At 39.7% G+C, this 27,257-nt stretch overlaps 2 protein-coding genes and 1 non-coding gene across 11 annotated transcripts in view; 2 read left to right on the top strand and 1 right to left on the bottom strand.

Moving 5' to 3' along the window:
• The window catches only part of HSPBAP1 (HSPB1 associated protein 1), a 54,963-nt gene extending 33,668 nt beyond the window's left edge, over positions 1 to 21,295 (bottom strand). The window contains exons 1-3 of one of the 9 annotated variants that reach the window (XM_021673975.2): positions 21,276 to 21,295; positions 8,325 to 8,398; positions 5,580 to 5,765 (exon numbers count right to left, since the gene is read on the bottom strand). In XM_021673975.2, the coding sequence (XP_021529650.2) occupies positions 5,580 to 5,765; positions 8,325 to 8,328 (190 nt within the window). In that variant the 5' untranslated portion in view covers positions 8,329 to 8,398; positions 21,276 to 21,295. The other 8 variants (XM_021673972.2, XM_021673971.2, XM_021673973.2 and 5 more) reach the window with 8 other exon arrangements.
• Positions 5,783 to 5,917, top strand: LOC135270470 (small nucleolar RNA SNORA46). The gene has a single exon (XR_010338644.1). It is a non-coding gene; the product is annotated as a small nucleolar RNA SNORA46 (small nucleolar RNA).
• Positions 21,296 to 22,519: 1,224 nt separating the features above from the next.
• Positions 22,520 to 27,257, top strand: part of SLC49A4 (solute carrier family 49 member 4) — an 82,693-nt gene continuing 77,955 nt past the window's right edge. The window contains exon 1 of the mRNA XM_012476221.2: positions 22,520 to 22,859. Within this exon, the coding sequence (XP_012331644.1) occupies positions 22,520 to 22,859 (340 nt within the window). The remainder of the gene's footprint in view (positions 22,860 to 27,257) is intronic.

Below are 27,257 nucleotides of genomic sequence, written 5' to 3'. Positions count from 1 at the left end.
CATTTCCATAATGATATCAAAATAGAATTTTTTCACTCTTTCCTTGTAGTAGCATCCTTAAAGGTACTGTTCTGATTTTGTTATAATGGCAATTTCTTTCTGGGTAGTAAAGTTGTTTTTCTTAGTTTCCCTTATGCAATGAAATTATTCCTTTCTAATTTTACCATGACTATTCTTTCATTTAATGTTGAAGTAGTCTAGGCAACTATAACTTTCATCCTATTTACTGTAAAGTGTTAGGTAAGAAGCTCAACCCAGGTCAGGATTTGGCAGCAGTGTACAAACTGAGCTTGCTTTTAATTATTATAAAAGGGGTCTAAAATAGTTTTTACACAACAGGATAACAACTATTTTTCCATTTTGTTAAACTTTCATCATTTTACAAATAAGAAATAATACATGGTGCCTGAGCTCTAGACATGCCTTTTGATCACGCAATCCCCCCTACTTTCAGATGTTCAGGGTTATTTCTACAACTGCTTGCCAAATTTACTGCCAACTGAGATACAACACTACCACTGCGCACGTATCTTGGCAAACAAATCTGATCCAAAATGCTATGTGATGTTCTCTATCTGCTTCCTAAAATAAACTAAGGAACACACGATATTCAAAAATGCCAATTATTAACACTTCTATTTCAAGTATTCTAGATAAACTCCAACCAAGACCTAAAATGGAAATAAGAAATACACTCAACAGAGAGGAAACAAATTTATCCTTACTTTTAAAATCATATGCCTGTCTAACTAGAAAACCCACAAAAACAACAAAGAACTACCTAGGCTAATAAGTGGGTGCACACAATAAAAACACACAGAAACAAATGGCTTTTATCTATGATCAATCACAACCAGTTAGAAAACTGTAACAGGCAAAAATATTTTCTTCATAACAGCTATACCAAATTTACAATATTTTAAGGAATCAAAAGACCTATATAAAAACTCTGTCACCCAGGCTGGAGGGCAGTAGTGTGGTCAGAGCCTTGAACTGCTGGGCTTAAGCAATCCTCCTGCCTCAGCTTCCTGAGTACATGTGTGCACCATCACACCTGGCTAATTTTAAGATTTTTTTTTGTAGAGACAGGGTCTTGCTATGTTGCCCAGACTGTTCTGGAACTCCCAGCCTCAAGTGATCCTTCTGTCTAGGCCTCCTACAGTGCTCAGATTATGGGTATGAGTCACAGTGCCATGTCACAATTTTCATAATATATAAAGAATTCAAAAAATTTTTAAACCCTAAAATCCTAATAAGGAAATAGTCAAAGAACAATTATTAGGAAAATATACAAATTACTAATAAACATGAACACACACTCAACATCACCAGCAATCAAATAAATGTAGTGTGTTTTTTTTTTGTTTTGTTTTTTTGAGACAGAGCCTCATTCTGTGGCCCAGGCTGGAGTGCAGTGACACAATCTTGGCTCACTGCAACCTCCGCCTCCCAGGTTCAGGTGATTCTCATGACTCCCAAGTAGCTGGGATTACAGGTGTGCACCACCATGCCCAGTGAATTTTTTGTATTTTTAGTAGAGATGGAGTTTCACCATGTGCCCAGGCTGGTCTCGAATTCCTAAGCTCAGGTAATCCTCCCCGCCTTGGCCTCCCAAAGTGCTAGGATTACAGGCATGGGCCACTGAGCCTGGCCAAATAAATGATAATTAAAATAATGAGATAACATTTTTCACATAACAGGGCCTTGCTCTGTCTCCCAGGCTTGAGCGCAGCAGCATGATCACAGCTCACTGCAGCCTCAACCTCCCAGGTTCAGGTGATCCACCCATCTCAACCTCCCAGGTAGCTGGGACAAGAGATGCACACCACCATGCCCAGGTAATTTGTACTTTTTGTAGAGACAGGGTTTTGCTATGTTGCCCAGGCTGGTCTTGAACTCCTGGGCACAAGCAATTCTCCTGCCCCAGCCTCCCAAAGTGCTGAGATTACAGGCATGAGCCACCATGCCCAGCTTGAAAGATTTTTAAGATAAATTTCAGTTTTGTTCAAGGAATAGCAAAACAGGAACCCTTACATGTTCTGAAAAGAATATAAATGGAAACCACCTTCCTGCAAAGCCCTTAGCCATATGTTTCAAAGCCTTTTCATTCTTTCACTTCACAAATATCTGAATGTCCATTAAGTGTTTAGCCCATGATGAGATGTGGCCCTTGCCCTCAAAGAAGTGATCTTCTTGAGGGGAAGAGACTTTAAACAGGTTATAACACAACCATGTGATTACAACTGTGCTAAGTGTTACTAAGAAATACAAAGCGTTCTGAGGTAATTGAAGAGTCACACCTGACATGGCGTATGGAGAGGATAGATCTGGTCAGGAAAAATGACATTTAAGCTAAGATCTGACAGAAGGAGATGAATTAATTAGATAAAGCTGGGGGAAAGGGAAGTGAGAAAAGAGAGGCTAGACACAGGGAACGACATACATATGCAAAGGCCCTGAAGTAGGAAGAAACAAAGCCCTGGAAATGCAGAAACTGAAAAATGCTTGTCTGGCCTGAGCTCAGAGAGAGAAATGATGCTGGGCCTTCCCCACCACAACAGACATTATGGTCTTCAGCCTAAGGGTAATGGGAAGCCATTTAAGGGTTTTAAGCAGATAAATAAGATTAGATTTGTTTTTCTAAAAGGTGTCCCTGGCTTCACTATGAGAAATGGTGTGGGAAGGGAGGGCAAGGGGTGCAGAGAGACTAGGATGAGGCCAAGCAACTATGGAGGTGTGAGAGAGTGATCAGGGTAATGCCCACTAGAGGATGGCTGTGGGGACAGACAGAAGCAGGCAGATGCTAGATATTTAGGATGTAAGTCACTGAGTCATAAGACACCACTCAAGACAGGCAATCAAAATGACTCAGAGGTTCTAGTATAAAGAGTTTCACAGGTAGTGCTGCTACTGATGGTAATGCCCATATCCTTTGACCTAGTAACTCTCCTTCTAGGAATCAATCCTAAGGAAGTAATCAGAAACTCTGACAAAATTTGTTTGCAAAGATATTCACTACTGTCTTTTTAAAATTTAAAACTTGTAAGCAACCTAAATTATCAAAATTTTTAAATAAATTATGATACTAGCGACAATGAAATATTAGGTGGCCATTGAAAACTCACACAATCTCAAGAGAAGCTGCTCAGAGTAAGTTAAAAGAAAGAAAGAGCAAGTTGTGAAAATTAATGTAACTTTATGTTTAAAATACAAGAAGGCCTACATGGCCATACCTCAAAATATAACTAGTGATTATCTTTGGGTAGTGGGACATTTGCAAGTCATATACTTAATAAGGGTAGTATCTAGCATATATAAAGAATTCTTATAACTCAATAATAAAAAGACAAAAACAATTAGAAAGCAAAGGATCCCAATAGGCATTTTTCCAAAGAAGATATACAAATAGCCAATACACACATAAAAAGATGCTCAACATTATTAGTCATTAGGGAAACACAAGTCAAAACTATAATAATACTTCCCACACACTGGAATAGGTATAATCTTTTAAGTGGAGTGTTGCCAAGGATGTGGAACAAACTGGAACTCTCATACATTAAAGGTGAGAATATAAAATGGTGCAGCTGCTTTGGAAAAGTTTCTCAAAATGTTAAACACAGAATTACTGTATGACCCAGCAATTCTACTCCAAGAGAAATGAAAATATATGTCCACACAAAAAATTGTACATGAACGCTCATAGTAGCATTATTTGTGAGAGCCAAAAAATGGAGCAACTCAAATGTCCATCAACTGATGAAAAGATAAATAAAATGTAAATATTCGTACAACAGAATATTATTTGGCAATAAAAAGAAGTATTGATCCATATTACAACACGGATGAACCTTGAAAACACACTAAATGAAAGAAGTCAGGCACAAAAGGGCCAATACTGAATGATTCCACTCATATGATATATCCTAAATAGTCGAATTCATAGACACAGAAAGTAAATCAGTGATTGCCAGGGCCTAGGGTAAGGCAGAATGGAAAATGATGGCTTATGGGGTACTGGGCTTCTTTATAGGTTAATAATAATATTCTAGAATTAGATAGTGGTGATGTTTGTACAATATTGTGAATATACTAACAACCAATGAATTTTAAATGGCTAAAATGCTAAATTTTATGTTATATGGATTTTATTTAATAAAAAAGAACATTATCTTTACTAAAAGCTCAGAGTCGTTTCTCACAACCTCAGAGAGTTATTTTCCTTTTTTGTGTGCTTAAGTATTAACTTGAAAATGTCAAATTACTGTGTCTCATCTATAAGATAGGATAATAGCATCACTGTCCTAAGGTTTCAGGAAGATTAAGAAAGCTAATATTGTATGTGTAAAGTATTCACAACAGTGCCTGAAACAATAGCTTTAAATAAATGTTAGCTATTAGTAGTATTGTATTTGGAGTCTAACCAGAATGTGAAAAAATTACTATTTCTATTTTTCTCCAAATTAGTGTCTAACAGACACTTAAATGAGAGGCAGATTTCTTTGACTAAAGTAAAAAAGGAAAAGGCACAATTTGATTTTTACATTATTGCTACTGGTCTAAGATTGAATTTTAAACAGTTTGGTCTCTGATTATAACGAGATGACAAAGGGTTCCAAGTATATTCAACATGCTACATCTGTCACAGGAGTACAAAGGGGTTCCAGGCACCAGAAACGAAATAATTCTGTGAGCTATACTACAAGGTCAAAATGAGAGAAGGCAGCTTGGAGCTGCAGGAAGGGAAGCTGGGGACTTTTCTAGTTTTCCTGAGCTATTAATAGCTATTAATAAGCCACTTTACCTCAATGCTTAAAAAACTGAAATTCTAGACTACCAAACAACCATACTGAAATACAAGTTAAACACAAGAAAATGATTATAGACTCTCTTAGATTAGAAACAGTAGTTTTAGAGTTAGTGGCAAATTAACTAAATTTTAGAGTTACTGTTAATTGCTTTACCTGACAATAGGGCAAACAAATCAAAATATTATGTCTTCAGAAAAGAAGAGGCAAAATCTATTTGCCTAAGAGAATAAAAGAGCAAGCTTTACATATGTTTCATGTTTGTGCAATGCAAAACCGGTCAGACAGTCAACAAGGCAGAGGGATAATATTACAACCAAGTAATTATACAACTATAAATAGTGCCTGAGGCCACAAATAAAAGGACACATTCTACATGAGTAAAAAGTGGATGGGACTTTTAGATTAGTATTGGTCTAACAGGAACATAAATAAGAGCACAGTAACAAATATTTATTTATTAAGTGTCTAACATTTAATGAACTACAATAATGTCTAGCAATGTACATATAAGATACATGAAAAAATACATTTTGTATAGGTTTATAAACTATAGACTGTTTTGTCTTAAAACCAAACAAAATGAAAAATAATTAAGACAAATTGTTCGCCAAACTGTTTTTCCAAACCTCCCAATAAAATTTTCCTATCTATACAGTGAATGATCAAAAAAAGGATTAGAAAGGATTATCTAGAGATAAGGAGGCTGCTGCTGAGAATGTAGGGATGCTCCCAAAGAGACCTTATGATGGTGATTACATATAGTCCTACCTGTGCTGGTGCTTTTCATCCCCATTCTGAATCGTATCCGCTTGCCATGAAGGACCTCAGAAAGGTATTTAGCATTCCAGTGTCGTGCTGGCCAATCAAACACCATGTTACAGAAGATGGCAGGTTGTTGTAAAGACATGATAATTTCTTTTGCTTTCTCTGGTGTAAAAGGTTTGACATGTTCACCTAGAAAGAGAAATGACAGCACTATATTTAAACCTGTGGATAGGAATATTCCCCATTCTTGGTTACGCTGTAGTGCAAAAGAATTCCTGGCTCTCTGCTGCACAGCTGACTTGTGCCATTCTGCTGTCACTGTAGGGAGTTAAGGAACATGACAAAAAAAAAGAAAAAAATAAAGAAAGAGAAATGAATAAAGCAATAGATAGAAAACTATAAAGTTGTTTCATACAATATGAAGAAAAAATAGTTAATACTGTTTTTATCATGGCAAATTGTTCTCTGCAATTACAATGATGTAAACGTCATTTACCACTGTTTATATACACGTGGCCTCAAACGACCTAATTCTTTTCTTTCTTTCTTTTTTATTTTTATTTTTTTTTTAGATCCAGGAGTACACGTGCAGGTTTGTTACATGGGTATATTGTGTGATGCCAAGGATTGGGTTTCTACTGAACCTATCACCCCAAAAGTGAGCATAGTACCCAACAGGTAGTTTTTCAACCCTTGCTCCTCTCCCTCCCTCCCCTCTTTTGGAGTCCCCAGTGTTTATTGTTCCCATCTTTATGTCTGTATGTATTTGATATTTAGCTCCTACTTGTAAGTAAGAACACGTGGTATTTGGTTTTCTGTTTCTGCATTAATTAACTTAGGATAATGGCTTCCATCTGCATCCATGTTGCTGCAAGCAAAATAATTTCATTCTTTTTTATGGCTTCATAGTATTTCATGGCATACATATACACCATGTTTTCTTTATCCAATTAACCATTAGTGGGCACCTAGGCAGATTTCACTTCTTTGCTATTGAGAATAATGCTGTGATAAACACATGAGTGAAGGTGAAAAGACCTAATTCTTAAAATGATTTTTCTCATACTGCATTTTAAGTGTTTAAATGTTGGTAAATATTTACAATATTCAATGTCAAAAAATAAAACTTTAGCATTAAAAAGCCTTTCCAACTACATCTTTAAATTTTAAAAGATGCAATTTTTTGGAAAATGCTATTTCCTGAGTAGAGGATTATATAAGAAATGCTGATGGGAACTACTCTAGAACAACTAGAGCTGCTGGAGTCAGCAACAATTCTACTTGTTATATCATAGGTTAATGCCAGAAAGACCACTGAGTCAATATAGCAGCCAACCTGGGAGGGGAGAGATTATTTTTATTGCAATTTTAAAAGGATAAAAGATGTACTTAGATGGCAATCAATACTAATCCTTGGTCTCAACTGCATCTATAAACAGCACAGAAGATCTGTACAAACCAACACTGTAACTTACTATTCAAATAAATTCACAGAGTAATAAAATATTAATCTTGGATAGGATAGTAAAGATAAGTACTTTTTGAATAAAAGAACAAACAACTTTCTCTTTTAAAGACATCTTAAGATGACAAGCTCTTTGAGAGGTTTATAAAATGCTTTATACTCTCTGACCCTCAAAACACATATTTATGATTCTCAAGAATAATCAGTTAACCCTCTAGTTTAGTTACTTAATCTGTAATTACACTTAATTCAAAAAATTAAGAAAAATTCATAATCCAAATTCCTCTCTCACTCAACCTTCTCTATGACAAAAGGAAGAGGGATAGGGAAGGATTCATCAAAGAACTTGAGTAATTTGTGTTTGTCTAAATGTAAGGCTTGTTTTTAAAGAAACCAAAAACTTAAATCAGTTTAGCCTCCTTTCTCAGACAAGAACAAAACTTGGAATCTCTTCTTAAGCCCTCAGTGAAAGTCAGCAGGCTCTAAGCCCTTGGCAGCTGACATTTGAGAACAATCTGTTACCTTCTACACAGTCATCATCCTAAGTGAGGAGGTCAGTGTGGATGCTTACAGGGGAAGGGCAGAAGAGTCAGGGAATGTGTGGAGTGAAGAAGAGAAGGCACCCTTGGTCTCACTGAAAAGCAGCCCCTGGTTTATCTTTAGGTGACCTTAACGTGGTAAAGAGCCTTGTAAAGGATAACATTATGTGACCAAGAATACAATTTTCTGTTTTTCTCTGAAATAGCTGCTTTTTGTTGTGTTTTTCACTTTGGACATGTACAATAACTTTACATTCAAGGTCTTCATCCATTCCATACTGGCCTAGAAATCTAAGTATAAGGTTACATATATTGCAGTGCACCAAATCTTCCTGGACTGGGTGTGCCTGGATTCTGCATGCATGAATATGAACAGCCACATTTTTTTATTGTGTGTTTTTAAAGTTTCACTGTAGACTACTTCTAGGGAAGGTCATCTTTCTTCTTCACCCTCGTAAAGCCTCTAGCTGAGACAGACATAAAACAGATTAACTGGAAAAAAGCATACAAATATTTTTCAGTAATTTTTACATGTACATGGGAGCCCTCACAAAAAAAATGAAGACTGAAAGAAGCAGTTAGAGCTTAACATTTATATAGTAGGTTGGATAAAGAGTATTAAATTTGAAAATGTGACAAGACAAAGAAGTTGGGAGGGTGCAATTAATTGTGGAAAAGTGACTGGAAAGATAAGGGTTAAACAAAGTTTGTTTGTATAGATTTATCTCAGCCTGTATTACTTACCCATCTTTGGTTATAAGAATGTTTTCCTTTTTCATGGTACAGGGAGGGCAACTTTCACATCGAAGTTTTACCTCCTGCTTTTGAGAAGAAAAAAGAAGCTCAAAATGACCTTCTTGCATCTGCTGTTTTTCAATGCCTTTTTTTTTTTTTTTTTTTTTGAGACAGTCTTACTCTGTTGCCAGGCTGGAGTGCAGTGGCACAATCTCAGCTCACTGCAACTTCTACCTCCCAGGTTCAAGCGATTCTCCTGCTTCAGCCTCCTGAGTAGCTGAGGCACATGCTACCACAATCAGCTAATTTTTCTATTTTTAGTAGAGACGGGGTTTCACCATGCTGGCCAGGATGGTCTCGATCACTTGACCTTGTGATCAGCCTGCCTCAGCCTCCCAAAGTGCTGGGATTACAGGCATGAGCCACCACGCCCAGCCTTTTCAATACCTTTTACCCAAATAATCAATATGCTAAAGTGGCATATTTGGGGCTGGCATATTTTGATCCTTACACTATGAAAAGCTATAACATATTCATGATAAATAGTATTCTGTTGTTCATGGCATATAAATTGGAATCATCCTTTGGGAAACAACTGGGAAAATGAAAAAACTGTCCATTATCCTAGTAACTCATGTTATAGGAATTTACTGTAACAAATAATGAATCATAAGCTACGTAGAGCATACACATACACACACACGAATGTCTACTACCGCATCATAACAACAAAAAATGTAAACAACTTAATGCCCTAAAGCAAAAAAAAATTTATTAAATTATGACAAGGCAATCCCATAGTATGCTAGTATGCTATATCCACTAAAAATGAGGGCTGTCTAGAAATATGTAGAGATGTGAGATGGGAAGGGTGAGTTGGACCTGAAGGTGACTCAGAGAGCTATTATAATAGCCAAGCAGTAAGTATGATACAGGCCTGAACAACAGGAGTGGCAGTGAGTAGTCAGAGATGGTAAAGATGAAGAAATACTAAGAGAATAATATCAAAGACTATTACAACCAGAGATGTGGGGTGGGAGTCAGATGTAGCCAAAAGATTGAGGTGTCTAGACTTGGTGACTTGCCATAAGAGAAAAGTCAGGAGCATAGCTCATTGTGTTGGGAAGATGAGTAGTCTGATTTTGAACACAGGCATCAAACAATACTATACATTTAACTATTGAATGCTTCACTGTTTACAAGGCACTTTCACATACATTAAATGTTCATCTGATCTTATAAGAAGGCTGTAAAACACAGGGAGAGACCGTAATTCATTTCTATTAACCAAAAGAATAAATGGAAGCTTAGATGTCAGAGGAACTAAAACTAGATATATCAGGTCCCCTCAGTCCAAGTCCAGTGATCTTTCCACTGCACAATCCTATTTCTAGAGAACTGACTGTAAGACTTAACTAGGGCTAAAAACTCAGGAGAAAGAATACAACCTGAAAGGATACAAAGGAAAGCTCAAAATCAATTCATAGATAACATTCACATGTGCTTTGGGGAGAGAGGAATGTTTTGAGGAGTGCATGAGTGTGTGTGCACATGCACACATGGCAGAGAGTGCTAGCTGCCTGTGACAAAGACTCTTTGCTTGGCCAAACTGCACTCAGGCTTTACATGTTCTGCTAGGTCCATCTATGCACTTCCTTGAAAAACCTAGTTTTAGGAAAGAACCCTGCGAAGTCAGTTTAGCAAGAATTGCCCCCATCCCTGATATCTGATCAGGTTCTTCATCCTCAACCAACTTCCAGGTGATATCTGATCACCTTGGCCTGTCTTCAGCAAGAATCCTGTTAGGTTGGTTTAGCCAGATTTCCCCTTACCCCTGATGTCTCCTCTTAGTGATTTCCCATCCACTGACTATGTTCCTTGGCTGTAAATTCTCACTTGCCCATGCTGTCTTTGGAGTTGAGCCCAATCTCTCTCCCTAACTTCGAGACCCCATTACAGTAGTCCTTACATCGTGATGGTTCTGAATAGTCTTCCTTACCATGCCTTAACAAGTATCACTGAATAATTTTTTCTTTAATTTCTACTTACTCAATATTCATTCTCTTCTTCCTTGCTAAAAGAACTTTGGGCAACAGGAGTGGCTGAAAAATTTTATTTCTCAGTCTTCTTTGCAGATAGGAGTAGTCAGATAGATAGATATATATGGAATATATATATATATAATTTCTGTGTGTGTGTGTGTGTGTGTGTGTGTATGTATGTGTGTATACACATACAGAAGTTGTGAGTCAGCCTTTTTGCCCTCATCCTTTTCCATATACCGCCTGGAAAGCAGACATAATGGTTAGCCATCTTCAGAGACAAAAGAAAGGTCCAGGAAATCGCAAACCTTGACCAAAAGAATGCAAATATGTTCTTCTTTGTGCTACTAAACCAACTACTACCTCCCGAACTTTTACAATAAAAAATCCCTTCTAGTCAAGACTGTTATTAATTCATAGCAGGTATAACACCTCGCTTTCAGAGGCTGTCATTTTCAAGGACAACCATATTTTCCCTACACAGTGCTCTGTGGTTTAGGCTGGATGACACACTGTAGCATTCTTTCAGTTCTAAGGTTGTAAAATACTCAACCTTTGAACATTTTGCTTCTGGAACTTTAAAGGGCAGAGAAAAACAGAAGAACGAGTTACTCTGGGGTAGGGATTTATTTATTCTACTTACCTTATATTAGAGCCGATAGATCACATGGCTTTGAATATTCCCCAAATGGTTTATACCTCAGTAGACATAACTTTCTAGCCTTCTATAAATATGTACACAGCTGACAGTAACACATGAGTACTGTTTTGCCAAAAACCTTCAAAGAAGTAAATATTTTTTCTCTAGTATAAACTTAAATTTAAAAAACATTTAATTATCTGATCTAAAAGTCCCACATATTCCAGAGATTATTTAATAGGAGATCTCCAACACTAAAATTTGCTGAGAGAGTACCTGGCCTAGTGACTGGTATATTTTAAATGCCAAAGCATTTGCTAAATGAATGAAAGCACTATGAAGTGTGTGTAAAGCAGAGTAGAATGATGTTCACCATAACAGGAAATTAGCATATTTATAGAATTTTAGGCCCATCGTGAAATAAAACAATCAGCTGGTTGTGAGATAAAAGTAATTTAGCGGGGAGACAGATCCAAGATGCCCTCTCTCACCACTCCTATTCAATATAGTATTGGAAGTTCTAGCCAGAGCAATCAGGCAAGAAAAAGAAATAAAGGGTATTCAAATAGGAAAGGAGGAAGTCAAATTGTCTCTATTGCAGATGACATGATGGTATATCTAGAAGACCCCATCGTCTCAGCCCCAAATCTCCTGAAACTGATAAGCAACTACAGCAAAGTCTCAGGATACAAAATCAATGTGCAAAAATCACAAGCATTCCTATACACCAATAACAGACTTAAAGAGAGCCAAATCAAGAATGAACTGCCATTCATGATTGCTACAAAGAGAATAAAATACCTGGGAATGCAAGTAACAAAGGATGTAAAGGACCTCTTCAAGGAGAACTACAAACCACTGCTCAACAAAATAAGAGAGGACACAAACAGATGGAGAAACATTCTATGTTCATGGTTAGGAAGAATCAATATCGTGAAAATGGCCATACTGCCCAAAGTAATTTACAGATTCAATGCTATCCCCATCAAGCTACCAATGACCTTCTTCACAGAACTGGAAAAAAACCACCTTAAACTTCATATAGAACCAAAGGAGAGCCCGCATAGCCAAGTCAATTCTAAGCAAAGAAAACAAAGCGGGAGGCATCACACTACCAGACTTCAAACTATTCTACAAGGCTACAGTAATCAAAACAGCATGGTACTGGCACCAAAACAGAGATATAGACCAATGGAACAGAACAGAGGCCTCAGAGGCAACACAACACATCTACAATCATCCGATCTTTGACAAACGTGACAAAAAGAAGCAATAGGGAAAGGATTCCCTGTTTAACAAATGGTGTTGGGAAAACTGCCTAGCCATGTGCAGAAAGCAGAGACTGGACCCCTTCCTGACACCTTACACTAAAATTAACTCCAGATGGATTAAAGACTTAAACATAAGACCTAACACTATAACAACCCTAGAAGAAAATGTAGGCAAAACCATTCAGGACATAGGTGTAGGCAAGGACTTCATGACCAAAACACCAAAAGCATTGGCAACAAAAGCCAAAATAGACAAATGGGACCTAATCAAATGCCACAGCTTCTGCATGGCAAAAGAAACAGTCATTAGAGTGAATTGGCAGCCAACAGAATGGGAAAAAATTTTTGCAATCTACCCATCTGACAAAGGACTGATATCCAGAATCTACAAAGAACTAAAACAGATTTACAAGAAAAAACAAACAAACCCATTCAAAAGTGGGCAAAGGATATGAACAGACACTTTATAAAAGAAGATATACATGAGGCCAACCAACATATGAAAAAATGCTCATCATCACTGGTCATTAGAGAAATGCAAATCAAAACTACACTGAGATACCATCTCATGCCAGTTAGAATGGCAATCATTAAAAAATCTGGAGACAACAGATGCTGGAGAGGATGTGGAGAAATAGGAACACTTTTACACTGTTGGTAGTAGTGTAAATTAGTTCAATCATTGTGGAAGACAGTGTGGCGATTCCTCAAGGACCTAGAAATAGAAATTCCATTTGACCCAGCAATCCCATTACTGGGCATATATCCAAAGGATTATAAATTGTTCTACTATAAGGACACATGCACATGAATATTCATTGCAGCACTGTTTACAATAGCAAAGACCTGCAACCAACCCAAATGCCCATTGATGATAGACTGGACAGGGAAAATGTGGCACATATACACCATGGAATATTATGCAGCCATCAAAAACGATGAGTTTGTGTCCTTTGTAGGGACATGGATGAACCTGGAAACCATCATTCTCAGCAAACTGACACAAGAACAGAAAATCAAACACTGTGTGTTCTCACTCACAGGTGGTTGCTGAACAATGAGAACACATGGACACAGGGAGGGGAGCATCACACACTGGGGTCTGTCAGGGGGAAATAGGGGAGGGACAGTGGGGGGTAGGAAATTAGGGAGAGATAGCCTGGGGAGAAATGCCAGATATAGGTGATGGGGAGGAAGGCAGCACATCACACTGCCATGTGTGTACCTATGCAACAATCTTGCATGTTCTTCATATGTACCCCAAAACCCAAAATGCAGGCCGGGCGCGGTGGCTTACGCCTGTAATCCCAGCACTTTAGGAGGCCGAGGTGGGTGGATCACGAGGTCAAGAGATTGAGACCATCCTGGTCAACATGGTGAAACCCTGTCTCTACTAAAAATACAAAAAATTAGCAGGGCACGGTGGCGCGTGTCTGTAATCCCAGCTACTCAGGAGGCTGAGGCAGGAGAATTGCCTGAATCCAGGAGGCGGAGGTTGCGGTGAGCTGAGATCGCCCCTTTGCCCTCCAGTCTGGGTAACAAGAGTGAAACTCCATCTCAAAAAAAAAAACAAACCCAAAATGCAATTAAAAAAAAACTAATTTAGCTTCTGATAATTTAATCAACAATAAACTGGGCCATTAAATTAATGAATATAAGTATTATAGTTTCCTTTAAAGAAGAATGCGGGGCTACCCGGTATTAATTAAACAGCCTACGGATGCACTCAATTATTCCATGGTAGGAATATTTTGCAAAGAGCTATAAAAATTCTGAAGCAACTTCAATAGTCTTCAAAGGATAAGGGTATTTAGGTCTGAACTTGCAGCAGGTAGTAATTTCTAACTAGATGACTTAGAAACTGCTGAAAAAAACAGATTAGTGATCTGGATATTACACAATAGTTTTTTTCTCTCCAAATGTAGTATGTTCTCCACTCAATTTATTACAGCCTTAGTTACAACTAATTATTTGGAGATAGTAAAACATCATCAAAAATAAATTGCCTCCTTCTCAGTAATTTTTTAAAATTAATGTGAAGGACAAAATAATTTGAAACCTAATTTCTCTGAGTATGCTAACTATCTGGTTTCAGTCAATTAACACCTGGCCTGGATTTGCATCTGAGATTTAGACTTTAAGACAAGAATAAGGGACAATTATCATGCTTCCAGAACACTCCAAGTATTGATAGAATATAACAAAGATCCTGAAATTGAAATTAACTTGTCTCTCATCACATGTAATTTTAATGAAAAAAATTAAATAATTTTAAAAAGCTTCAGAAGGGACATAAGAGTGAGTCACACATTACAATGCAGAGAATCTCCATAATGATAGAGCATGAATTTAAAACTGGATTCTGGCACAGAGAGATCATTCATTTCTGAATGTGTATATCTAAGGGTATGTATGGTGTTTCATCAGACAACTATTGTATATGTATATAAGAAATTTTAAAACCTCTGGAATGGTAGATATTGCGGCAAAAAATAATGATCATTTGGGCCATGTTGGAAAAACTCAATGGAATCGTGCAAGTACTAGCTAACAAAATGACTGGATTAGTACTAAAGACTAAATGGTAAAACTTACACCAAAAAGAATTTTTCATTTTGTAGCCACTATTTTAAAATGTCAAAACAAACTAAGAAAATTCTCCTGAAAGGTAACATAATGTTTAATTAAGTAAAATGATGACTGGCCATAAACACTTTGAATTGTAAGGTCTAGGAGGTCATGTTTATCAGTGAAGAAAACCACAAACATTAGTGCTGCAGCTGTTATGACACAGCTTTATCAATTCCAATGTTTGGTGTGGCCATGAACAGGCAAGAAGTTCAGGCTGGGCACCTGAGACAGTTACATACTGGACAGTTACCAAAGGTTCATGAGCCTTTCAGCTTCTTTCCATCCTTCTACACTTATAACTCTTGCCCATTTAACCCAGAAAACATGTCTTCACCTCAAAAAATGGCTCATAAATTAAAAATACTAGTCTTAAACCAAACCAAGAAAAAGTAAATCTGTCTATATTTTAAGTGAGGTTAACACTAGAAGTATTTGAGCTGTCTCAAATACTAAAAGTTTTTGCAATGTTCCAAAGTACCTTCAAAATTTCTACCAAAATGTTTCCCTTGAACCCCAACCTCCCCTAAGTGAACTTCTGATAATTCAAAACAAATAATTATTTTATATTACTTTTCCTTAAAAATATTCAACAGTAAGGTCTTGAAGAGATATTTGCACACCCATGTTCGCAGCAGCACTATTATAATAGCTAAGAGGTGAAAGCAACCCAAAGGTCTGTTGATGAATGGATGAGCAAAATGCTACACATGCAATGGAATATTATTCCACCTTAAAAAAGGAAGGAAATTCTGTCACATACTACAACATGGATGAACCTTGAAGACAGTATACTAACTGAAATAAGCTAGTCACTAAAAGATAAACACTATATGATTCCACTTATATGGAGTATCTAAAGTGGTCAAATTTCTAGAAACTGAAAATAAAATGGCAGTTACCAGAAACTGGGGTTAGAGGAAAAAGGGAAGTCATTTTTCAATGGATATAGAGTTTCAGAATTGCAAGATGAAAAAGCTCTAGAGATGGCTTTCACAATGATGTGAATATAACTAACACTACTAACACTTAAAAATGGATGGCCGGGTGCACTGGCTCATGCCTGTAATCCCAGCACTTTGGGAGGCTGAGGCAGGCAGATCACAAGGTCAGGAGTTCGAGACCAGCCTGGCCAATATGGTGAAACCCCGTCTCTACCAAAAAGACAAAAATTAGCAGAGCATGGTGGCAGGTGCCTGTAGTCCCAGCTACTAGGGAGGCTGAGGCAGGAGAATTGCTTGAACCCAGGAGGCGGAGGTGCAGTGAGCTAAGATCACACCACTGCACTCTAGCCTAAGCAAGAAAGTGAGCCTCTGTCTCAAAAAAAAAAAAAGTTAATGTGGTAAATTTTATGTGTTTTTACCACAATAAAACAAATAGTATTGTTTTTCTGATACTCATCATTACTGAGCATTCAGTGAAATTAAAAATTTTACCTACCTTATGAACTACATATAGGTCCTAACACGGGAATTTTTTACTTTTTGAGATAACATAGGCTTTTGATTTTCTTTAAATTCCTCCACCCTTTGCCCCTTTTAAAGATGAGAACAAAAATGACATGGTGAGTACGTGTCTCTAACCGAAAAAGAGTAAATCCAGTTACATAGGAATGTTAGTTCTATTTGAAAATCAATTCCTTACAACTCTACATGAGATATTTCCTTGGGAGGCACTGGAAGAAGAGTTACTAACACATTCTTCTCTCCATCACGGCATAATCTTGGCTATAACTAAATACTAAAAAGTAGCCCAATAGAAAGAAATATAACAACCTCAGTTTGAAAGACAGAATCACAGTCAAATAACTACTATTTTTAATTTCACTGAATGCTCCAATCAATGTACAATCCTGGGAGTAACATTTCACATTCAGAATTTAAATTGATTCTTAATTAACAATAAGTAGTTTCATGTTTGTTTTTAATAATTTCTAAGCTGTTATTTCAAACAAACAATATCACATTCTTGAAGGTAAAACTCTTACTTTTATCTCCCTAGAGGTTAGTCCAGTGGTTGGCATAAAATGATGCTAAGCAAATGTTTTTTTCAAATAACTGAATAAGACTACCTGATTTTTAGCAATGTATAAAACTTTATTCAAACTAAGCACTCATTTTCTCTACTTCTATATAATGAGCTATTGAGCATAACCAGAAAGAGTCTCAAAATAAGGTGATCAGTTTCACAATTTTATGCTCACCTCTACAGGTTACCCTTTCCTGCTCCCAAACAGTAACACTCCTATCACTTCTAATCACACTCAACCCTATGGCAACCAAGTTTCTTTTTTTTTTTTTTTTTGAGACAGGGTCTGGCTCTGTTGCTCACGCTGGAGTGCAGTGGTGCGATCCTGGCTCACTGCAACCTCCGCCTCCCAGGTTCAAGTGATTCTTGTGCCTCATCTTCCCAAGCAGCTGGGATTATAGGCGCATGCCACCATACCCAGCTAATTTTTGTATTTTCTGTAGAGACAGGGTTTTGCTAGGTTGCCCAGGCTGGTCTTAAACTCCTGAGCTCAAGCGATCTGCCTGCCTCGCCTCCCAAAGTGCTGGAATTACAGGCACGCGTCACCATGCCTGGCTCATTCTTCACCTCAAATCTCTAGTACCTTTCTCTACATTCTTACTTTTGTGGTGCCTTGCTCTATTTTTCTATGAAGATTGAAACCAAAGATTTTCCTCTTCTTCACTTCAACATTCCTGTTTTCACCCTGCTCTTCTCTGGACTCAATGGATACAAGTATTCCTCTTTTTCACCCAGGTTCTCTGTCACTATTTCTACTCTAGTAGAATCGGTCTCCTCTCCTGGCTCATCTTCAAGAAAATATCCTAGGAAGCACAAACCAACCCAATTTCTATTAGTTCCTTATCTTCTCAGCCTCCAAAGTACTTAATGTGTATAATACTGAGTATTATATCCCAGCTAATTACATCTGACCTTTTGGATATATGTCATACTATGGTTCTTTTTATCTATGTCTTTATTGCCAAAAATGATATTTATAAGTTATTTCAGGGCAAAGATTGTCTTCTGTCTCACCATATGAAAAAGGTCTCTGTTTACCAATGTGCCATTCAAATATTTGTTGATAACAGAATAAGTTTGTTCAAAAATGAACTTTTCAGCTGGATACAGTGGCTTATGCCTGAAATCCCAGTGTTCTGGGAGGCTGAGGTGGGAGCATCACTTAAGGCCAGGAGTTTGAGACCAGCCTGGGCAACACAGCAAGACCCTGTATCTACAAAAATAAAAAACAAACAAAAAAATTTTTTAAATGAACTTTTCTATGACTCCCATTGTATTTATCACTGTACTGAATGTACTGACCCTTTCACTTGACTTTATTTAATGTATTTATTTTCCTTATTCTCTTATATAACATCTCTAATTTCTTTTCTTTCAGTTTCAACTTTAGTCACCAAGGCTGGCACTTTCTATTAATAATAAAAATGGTTACCATTCATGAAAATCTAATTCCTGCCAGATATTATGCTAGATAATCTACACATATTAACTCTAATCTTCACAATAATCATGCATTTTACAGAGGAGGAAACTGAGGCTCAAAGGGATTTAAGTACCTTGTCCCCCAGTCTTCCTCTTTCCAATCCATCTTCTACCCTTCAGCCAGAGTGCTCTTTCTACAACCAAATCTAATCATGTTATTTCCTTCACCTAAAGCTCTTTAAGGCTTCCTACTATCTTAATGTCTAGATTCTTTAACAAGGCATAAGGTAACCTTCAGGATACCTCTTTTCTTACCACTTCTGACATCGACTTCTTTCAGTTCTTGGCCCATGCCATGCTTTCTCCTTTTGCCTCTGGATTTGGCATGGAGTGCCTTTATTCCTTCACTCAGCAAACATGTAGCAAGTGCCAACTATGTGCCTGTCATTGTACTTGCAGCTGGGCACATGGTGGTGAATGAAAGAGACATAGGTCCTGCCCTCAAAGTACTTATGATATAACGGAAAAAATAAATAATTACAGGCCGGGTACAGTGGCTCACGCCTGTAATCCCAGTATTTTGGGAGGCCAAGGTGGGTGGATCACAAGGTCAGGAGTTCAAGACCAGACTAGCCAACATGGTTAAACCCTGTCTCTACTAAAAAATACAAAAATTAGCTGGGCATAGTGGCTTATGCCTGTAATCTCAGCTACTTGGGAGGCTGAGGTAGGAGAATTGCTTGAACTGGGACCCAGGAGGCAGAGGTTGCAGTGAGCCAAGATTGCGCCACTGCACTCCAGCCTGGGCTATAGAGCGAGATTCCATCTCAATAAATATAAATAAATAAATAAATAAATAAATAAATACAGATTGTAATAAGTAAAATGGCAGAAGCAGGATGCTGTATTCCAGAACATCTAGAGTTAGAGAGTGCAAGAGAAATCACAGTGCCTGTCTTAGATAGTTTGGTCTGGTAAGATCTCTGGTGGTGACATACTTTAAAACCTAAAGATTAAGAAGCCAGCTATGTGAAAAGCAGGAGGGGAGGTGAACGACAAGAGATCCTGCTAAAGACATCAGCAAAGCCCAGACCAAGGATTTTTATAGGCCACGGTTAGGAGTCTGGATTTTATTCTAACTTCTAAGGGCAATGTAATTCACTGAAGAATTTTATATGAGTTACTTTTTTCTGCTGAATGAAGAAGGGATTAGAGGGGCACAAAATAGAAAACAGAGACCTAAGTCAAGAAGATACAGTAATAGTTGAGGTGAGAAAATGTGGATGATTTGAAGTTGGGTGTGATAGTGAAGGAGGAAAAAAGTAGACAGATTAGATGCAGAATTGACCTGACTTGCAGTCATTACCCGAAATTAAGAAAGAGGCAGAGAGAGGTTATAGAGTTTGGGGATTTGTCACTGGAGAAAGTTAGAAAGTAGGCTCACTAGAGAAACAGTATCAGAAGGATCTCAAGCCCATCCTAAGTGAATATTCAAGAGTTTGGCCACTTCCGCTTTATACTGTCATCAATTTGTGCAGGACTTTTTCCAGCAAAGTTCAGCCGCATAGGGGCAGGTACAAAGAGGGCAAAAAGTTGAGTTCATCCAGAGTAGGAGTTTTGTCAGAAAACAAAGTGCAGGAAGGGCCAAGATAATTTTTCAAGGGAGCGACATACGTTGTGGATAAGGGGGTGCAGTGGGTAGAAAACGGAAAGATCAATGCAATGGAGGTACAGATGAAGGTCAAGAACTGTCTCCCTGGTAGAAAGTGGTCCGATAGTAGGAAGCTATAATTTGTTTCTTCTGCTTGGAATAGGCGTCTCCCCCTTCAGCAAACTATTTGATCCCTAAATACATCCATCTTTTTCTGTTCCCTGACTTCCTGAAATCCAGCGCCACTCCCTGAGTTTGTAACCATCTCATCCAATCAGAAAGGCACACCTCAAACTATTCCCTCCTCGAAGCATTTACGTTCTCCCCACTGAGATCCCTCCTCCCTCCCAGAGTGTACTACTAGTAGAATAATTCACGTGACCACGTAGTAAGTCATTCTTTTTTCTTTCTAGGCTTCTTTGTAAAAAGTATTGTTATAAATATTCAAAAGTCTCTGGATGCCGCGACAATATCCAGAACACAGCCCTGCACGGTGCAATCATTCAATAAATACTAACAGGGATTTCAGCCTCATGGGCCTCCAAACCTCATCCCTTCTTGCTAAGCCAGGATTCGCCAAAACAGAATAAAAGCGCATAATCCCTGTTCACAAAAGCCTCAGATAACTTCCATTAACCTCAAGGGTTGCCTTCAATTTCACAAATTTAATTTTAATCCCCTCTAACATTCAAAACACCCCCATTTAGCTAATGATGAGCAAACATAAAACAAGACAAATAATACCCCTATGCGTGAAACAGCACTGGTAGGCTACTCTATAACAATAAAAAATCCAATACTCACTAGAAAATACAGAATTTTCTTCATTGTTTAATGCAAGGCCGGAGAAACCTGGGATGGGGCTAAGGCAAACGGCCCCAAGAGGGGTGTCACGAGAGTCAGCTGGCACTGGGTTTGAACTCAGGGTCTGACCTCAGCCTGGCACCTACCTTCCTCCCCTCCAGCCCCAGCTGCAAGGATCTTAGGAATGGTCGCCTCGGAGCCTGCTGCCATGGCTGCCGCGAGGCGGGTTCTGCGGGAACCCAAGGCAGAGCTGAGCTGGAGTGGGGTCAGAGTAGGGGCCAAACTCCGGGACCCAAAACTGCACCACAGGAAGGAGGCCCGGCGACTCCCGCCCGGCTCCTACGGAAAGGCCGACGCTCACGTGGAGCTCACGTGACGGACGCTGGGCGGGACCACGCAGCTTTGTTTTGATTCCCCGGGTGCGGAAATACAAACACGTGGTCTGGGTTTTGGCCCTTTTTACCTAACCCGGACCTTAGCCTTCTTTCCTGTAGTCTTAGCTTCGTTTCTGCTTCTCCTTTTCTAGTCAGGTCCTTCCTTTCTGCCTCAGCTTTTCTCCACCCCAGAGGATTGGAGTTTTAGAGGAAGGTTTGCTGCTTAGTGGGGCTCCGGCAGTGGGATGAGTCTCTGCCGTCAGCTCTCGCGAGCCGCTCTTGGCAGCGTTGAATGCGAGGCTAGTTCACGCTCTTCTTACACCTCTCTTGCCCTTCTGGCGGCAACCTTACTCCTGATTTTCGTGGCTGCCGGGAAATACGAACCTCGGGCAAAGAATCCTGTGATTGCGTTCCCTGTGACTCACTTCCCGATCCGGAAGAGCCAAATTGCTTGACTTAGGTTTTCAAGGACACTAATCCACAGCTGTCGGGCTTCTGGATTTGTATACCAAAATAAACAGCTGTGTAAAGAGATCAACAGCCACCTTTCTTTTCGTTTACGTTGTGGTCAAATCATAATCACTGGGGATGGATCTGGGTCACTTTGGGGCAAAAATCTTCCAACTGTATGGTCATACCTCTCATTGCTCGCCTATTAAGTGACAGACAAAATGGGTAAAAAATTTACATATATATGAATGAAACTGACTAATTTTGAATGTCCTCTTTGGATGTGTAAGACAAAAAAATAAAAATAGGCAGTACTTATTGTACATGACAAATGATTTTTATGAGATAATCCCCTGGGACTCACTACACCTCAACCTTATCCTTTCTCCGCCTATAATTTCTGAAGTTACTAACTCAACAAAACTAAGAATAAGCCCAAAATAGAAGCAAGCATTAGGTTAAGTGACCACAGGTCACTGAGTTGCTTATTAGGCACAAGATTTAACTTAGACACTTCCTTTTTGAGGAAGTGTCTAAATTAAAGCCCAACCTCCCTGAATACAGCTTTTCTGGGAGTTTCCCTAGCCCCGGCTCAGCCGTGCTTACCCCTGCCTTTTCAGCGCTACCAGTCCTCCGACTGGGAATCGACTCCTCTCCCCTTGCCGGAGTTTCCTCGCCACCCGCAGCGGGCATGGGCGGACCCCAGCCTCCCCGCCTCCTGCCCCGCCTCCCCACCGGCCAAGCTCGGGCCGCGCAGGCGCACCAGGAGCGGCCGGGAGGCCGAGGGCGACCACAGCAGCCTCCGCCTCCTGTTGCCCCGGCAGGTTCTGCGCTGGGCTAGTCGGTTGCGACCTGGGCTGCGCCGGGCAGTGGCTTCGCGGACGACGCGTCGCCATGGGCTCTCGCTGGAGCAGCGAAGAGGAGAGGCAGCCTCTGCTGGGGCCTGGGCTCGGGCCTGGACTAGGGGCGGCCTGGAGAAGCCGGGAGGCAGCGGCGGCGCTGCCGGCGGCGGCTGCGGGTCCCGGGCGGGTGTACGGGCGCCGCTGGCTGGTGCTGCTGCTCTTCTCGCTGCTGGCGTTCATTCAGGGCCTGGTCTGGAACACCTGGGGTCCCATCCAGAACTCGGCGCGCCAGGCCTACGGCTTCTCCAGCTGGGACATCGCGCTGCTCGTGTTGTGGGGGCCCATCGGCTTTCTGCCCTGCTTCGCATTCATGTGGCTCCTGGACAAGAGAGGTGAGGGGTCTGGGAGCGCCGGCTTACGCTGTCACTCCTCGGGGAACAAGCGCCTGCCCGCGCTCCAGGCCTGCCAGCCGCCTCCCTTGGCTCCAGCATAGGGGTTGTGTGAGGTGATAGAGTGTTGTTAGCATTCCATTTCTGACTTAGGAACCCTCCGTCCCCAAAGCGACAAATATGGGAAGGCTACTGCAGATATTTATGTTTTTATCCAAGCCCTTTATGCAACACCAGGGATTTAAGCGATCTCTAAATGTTCAAGTTTTTACACATTGTAAACATCAGAGCATCCGCGTGCACGTGCAGTGTATGTGTTTTACACCTGACAAAAATGACTGATGCTTTGACTTCAAGGGATTTGGGGATGTTGAGGGTGAAAGGTCGGAAAATACATTGCCGATGCCCAGATGTAAGGAAATAATGAGTTGGTTTTATATAATAGATGACTCCAGCCCAGGAAGAGCTATTTGAAAACAAGTGTGACACTTTGGTTTCTGGAAAGTGGTGCTCAGCAGCTTTAAAATGTGTATATATGACTACATGGCATTCTTAGTTGACATTTGTGACTTTCAGATAAAGCTTGCAGATGAGCGAAGGTACTTTCTTAGAATGGTACTCTGGACATCTCACTTTACCACTTGCCAGTGTGATTCTCTGAGGAGAAAAAAAGCCATGGGGCTGAGAATCAAGGTATTCTTACCACAGAAGTATAGATAAATGACTGGTAGTGACAGTGTACCCTCAAGAGGCTGTTGTGCAAGATTTTAGATTAGTTGAATAGTGCTTGGGAGCTACTTTGTACAGTTTCTGTTCGACCTTTTATAAGTTTTGTTGCAGTGAGTTCTTAGTCAGATTTGGAAGGTTGTCTTAGTCCACTGGAGCTGCTGTAACAAAATACCATAAACTGGGTAGTTTATAAACAACAGGAATTTATTTCTCACAGTTCTGGAGTCTGGAAAGTCCAAGATGAAGGCTCAGGCAGAATCGGTGTCTGGTGAGGGCCTGCTTCCTACACAGTGGTCTTTTCACTATAGCATAAGATATAGGAAGAAGGGGTTAGGGATCCCTCTCAGGTCTGTTTTACTGGCAGTAATCCCATTCACATGGGTCCCACCTGCATAACCTAATCACCTTCCAAAGGCTGCACCTCCTTATTCCATCATTTTGAGGGTTAAGATTTCAGAATACGAATTTGAGGCCGGGTGCAGTGGCTCAAGTAATCCCAGCACACTGGGAGGCTGAGGTAGAGGATCACTTGAGCTCATGGGGTCGAAGCTAGAGTGAGCTGTGACGGCAGCACTGCACTCTGCCCGGGGCAACAGGGCAAGAATCGTCTCAGAAAAATAAATAAAATACAAATTTGACGGGAACACATCAGACCACAGCAAAAGTCAAGTGTAGTTAGGTATAGAATTGCAATTTTCTGGCATGTAGTTAGCACTCAAAATTAGTTGGTTATTAAGATAATAGAATAGCAGGGTGATGTTAGTAGCTATGCTTCCTTCTCCCTTCCTTCACTGGAATTCTTTCATTGGAATCCGTATGAAAAGACTAAGAAATTGTTGATTGTGAATTCCTTAATGATCAACAATGTAAAGTAGCTGCTAAAAAAGAAAGGGCAGTTATAGGCATAGAAGCATAGTGTCCAAAACAAGAAGTGAAATAGTTTGATATGCTGTACATTAGTGTTTAGTTCAGAGCTTGATTCTGAGATGGCCATTTGACAAGCTGCAGAACTTTAAAGGTTCTGTGACAAGAATGATAAAGGGTATAAAAATCATGATGTGTAAAATGAAGGGAACTTGGGTATGTCAAACTTCAAAAAGAAACTTGAGGCAAAATATAGACTGTGAAAATCAAGTAAAAGAGGAATTGGACTTACGTTTAGTTCTAGGAGGAAGAACTAGACTGAGTCAAGTTACAAAGGAATGTAACTCAAAGCAATACAAGGAAGAACCTTCTAACAAAGATATCTAGCCCTAGATGGGTGTGTCTTGACTGCTGTAGAACTTCCAGCTAGAGTAAATACTTTTGCAGATGATGTGTGCTAGATGCCGAGGAAGGGCTTCTCTTACCAAATGGAGATTTTCTTTGGGTTTTTGTTGTTTGCTTTTAAACTAAATAATGGTTTTATTTGGATTTCTGCTGGGCGCAGTGGCTCATGCTTGTAATTCCAGCATTTTGGGAGGCTGAGGCGGTTGGGTCGCCTGAGCCCAGGAGTTAGAGACCAGCCTGGGCAACATAAGGAAACCCGGTCTCTACAAATAATACAAAAATTATCTGAGCGTGTTGGCACGCACCTGTAGTCTTAGCTACTGGGGAGGCTGAGGCAGGAGGATCAATTGAGCCCAGGAGGTAGAGGCTACAGTGAGCCATGACCACTCTACTGCACTACAGCCTGGGTGACAGAATGAGACCCTGTCTCAAAACAAACAAAACCAAAGAAGTACTTTACCTATAATTAATCTTACAATAATTTTTTTTAAAAAGAAAAAATATTTTATTTGTTTCCACTGATGTATTTTTCTTCTGTTCCAGGATCCAGTCTAGGGTCCTCTGTTGCATTTAGTTGTTATTTCTCTTTAGTTTCTTCCAATCTGTGATAATTCCTTGGTCATTCCCTTAACAAGGTTGGCTAAATTCAGGGGAAAATGCTGCTTTGTAGTTTCTTTTTATTTTTATCAGGAGCATTTTTCAATGTTATTTCCGAAACTTAGCCAACCTTGGTTTTAATGGTAGAAAAATGTTCATTTGCACCCTTCTTATTATAATCGTATCTACTATCCATGGCAGGAAAAAATTAGAAACTACCCATTCACTTTATAAAATCAGGTACTTTAGTTCTTCGATAGTTCTTATGACTATGTGGTGAATTCAATTTTATATTTTCCTTTGGTTGAAGCAGTAAAAAATACATTTTAAAATTCTCTTTATTAGGAAGTAGTTTTCATTTTCAGTTAGAGAAAGCAAATACTCTTTCATAAGTTCATTCTTTCTTGTGGCATCCTGGGGTACTAAAATATATTTTTTTTTTTTTTTTTTTGGAGACAGAATCTCACATGGTTGCTCAGGCTGGAGTACAGTAGTACGATCTCAGCTCACTGCAGCCTCAACCTCCCTGGGCTCAGGTGATTCTCCCAACTCGGCCTCCTGAGTAGCTGAGACCATAGGCATGCACCACCATACCCAACTGTTTTTTTGTATTTTTTACAGAGAGAGAGTCTCGCCATGTTCCCCAGGCTGGTTTTGAATTCCTAGGTTCAAGCAAGGCACTAAATGTCTTGCTCCTTGAATTGCTCCCTGGTTGTTTGGCCTTTATGCTGCTTCAGGCCCCAGCCTGATTAGCATAGAAGACTGGTTACCTTCCTAAAATGGGTTTGTACCTTCCCACCCTTTTTCATTTACCAGCAAAGAGACAGAAAAGGACTAGCTAGAGAGATCATAAAGCCAAGACCCAGTGTGCCCTCGAAACTAACTGAAGAAAGTTTCAAGGAGATAGCAACCAAATGTGTTCCATGCACTGTGGATATTGCCCTCACAGAACCTCCTTCTACTAAAGAGATCGAGACAGCAAACAAGAAAAGTAAATATTTAGTATGTCACGTAGTGATATTGATACATGCTTTGGAGAAAAAGCAGGGTAAAGGAGGAGGGGAATGTGATAGTGTGGGGTTATACTTTACATAGGGGTTTAGGGAAGGCGTCACTGATAAGGTGTATTTGATCAGACACCTGAAGAAAAAACGACGCTTTACATGTTAGTTCTGGAGAAGACTGCAAAGGGAACAGCAAAGATAAAGATTCCAAACTTGTCTGGCATATCCAAGAAAGAGCAATGAGGCCTTTGTGCCTGGAGTAGAGCCAGTGAAGGAAACAGTGGTAGGAAATGAAGTCAGAGAGGAAGCGAGAGGCCAGGAGATACAGGGCCCTGTACATCATTCTTAAATGGGATGTCAGCCATTAACAGGTGACGAGAGCTCACTCCTGTTGATGGGCTTTGTGTGGAAGAGTAAAACGATGACTGTGCTCTTGTCTTTAGAACAAGAGCCAGCACAGGGAGACAAGGTAGGCTAGTAAATAACCCAGATGGGAGCTGATGGTGGCTTTTGACTAAGGTGATAGTAGTGGAGGATCTGAGAAGTGGTTAGATTGCAGATATGTGTTGAAAGTAGGTTCACCTGTATTTGTTGATGGATGAGATATAAAATGTGAAGGAAGGAGATGAGTCAAAGCTGTTTCTCAACTTTTTAGTATTACTGGTTAGGAGACTAGAGCTTCAATTTACTGAGTTATGGAAGATTGTAGAAAGAGCAATTTTGGAACAGATGGCATGGAGATCAGGGATTTGAAATGCCTATTAGATATCCAAGTAGACAGATTAAACTGTCGATTGGATAT

This window comes from Aotus nancymaae, unplaced genomic scaffold (genome assembly GCF_030222135.1).
Source record: "Aotus nancymaae isolate 86718 unplaced genomic scaffold, 86718_ANA_hifiasm-v0.15.2.pri h1tg000062l, whole genome shotgun sequence".
In the NCBI taxonomy this organism is placed as follows: Eukaryota; Metazoa; Chordata; class Mammalia; order Primates; family Aotidae; genus Aotus; species Aotus nancymaae.
This window is presented reverse-complemented; position numbering and strand designations above follow the sequence as displayed.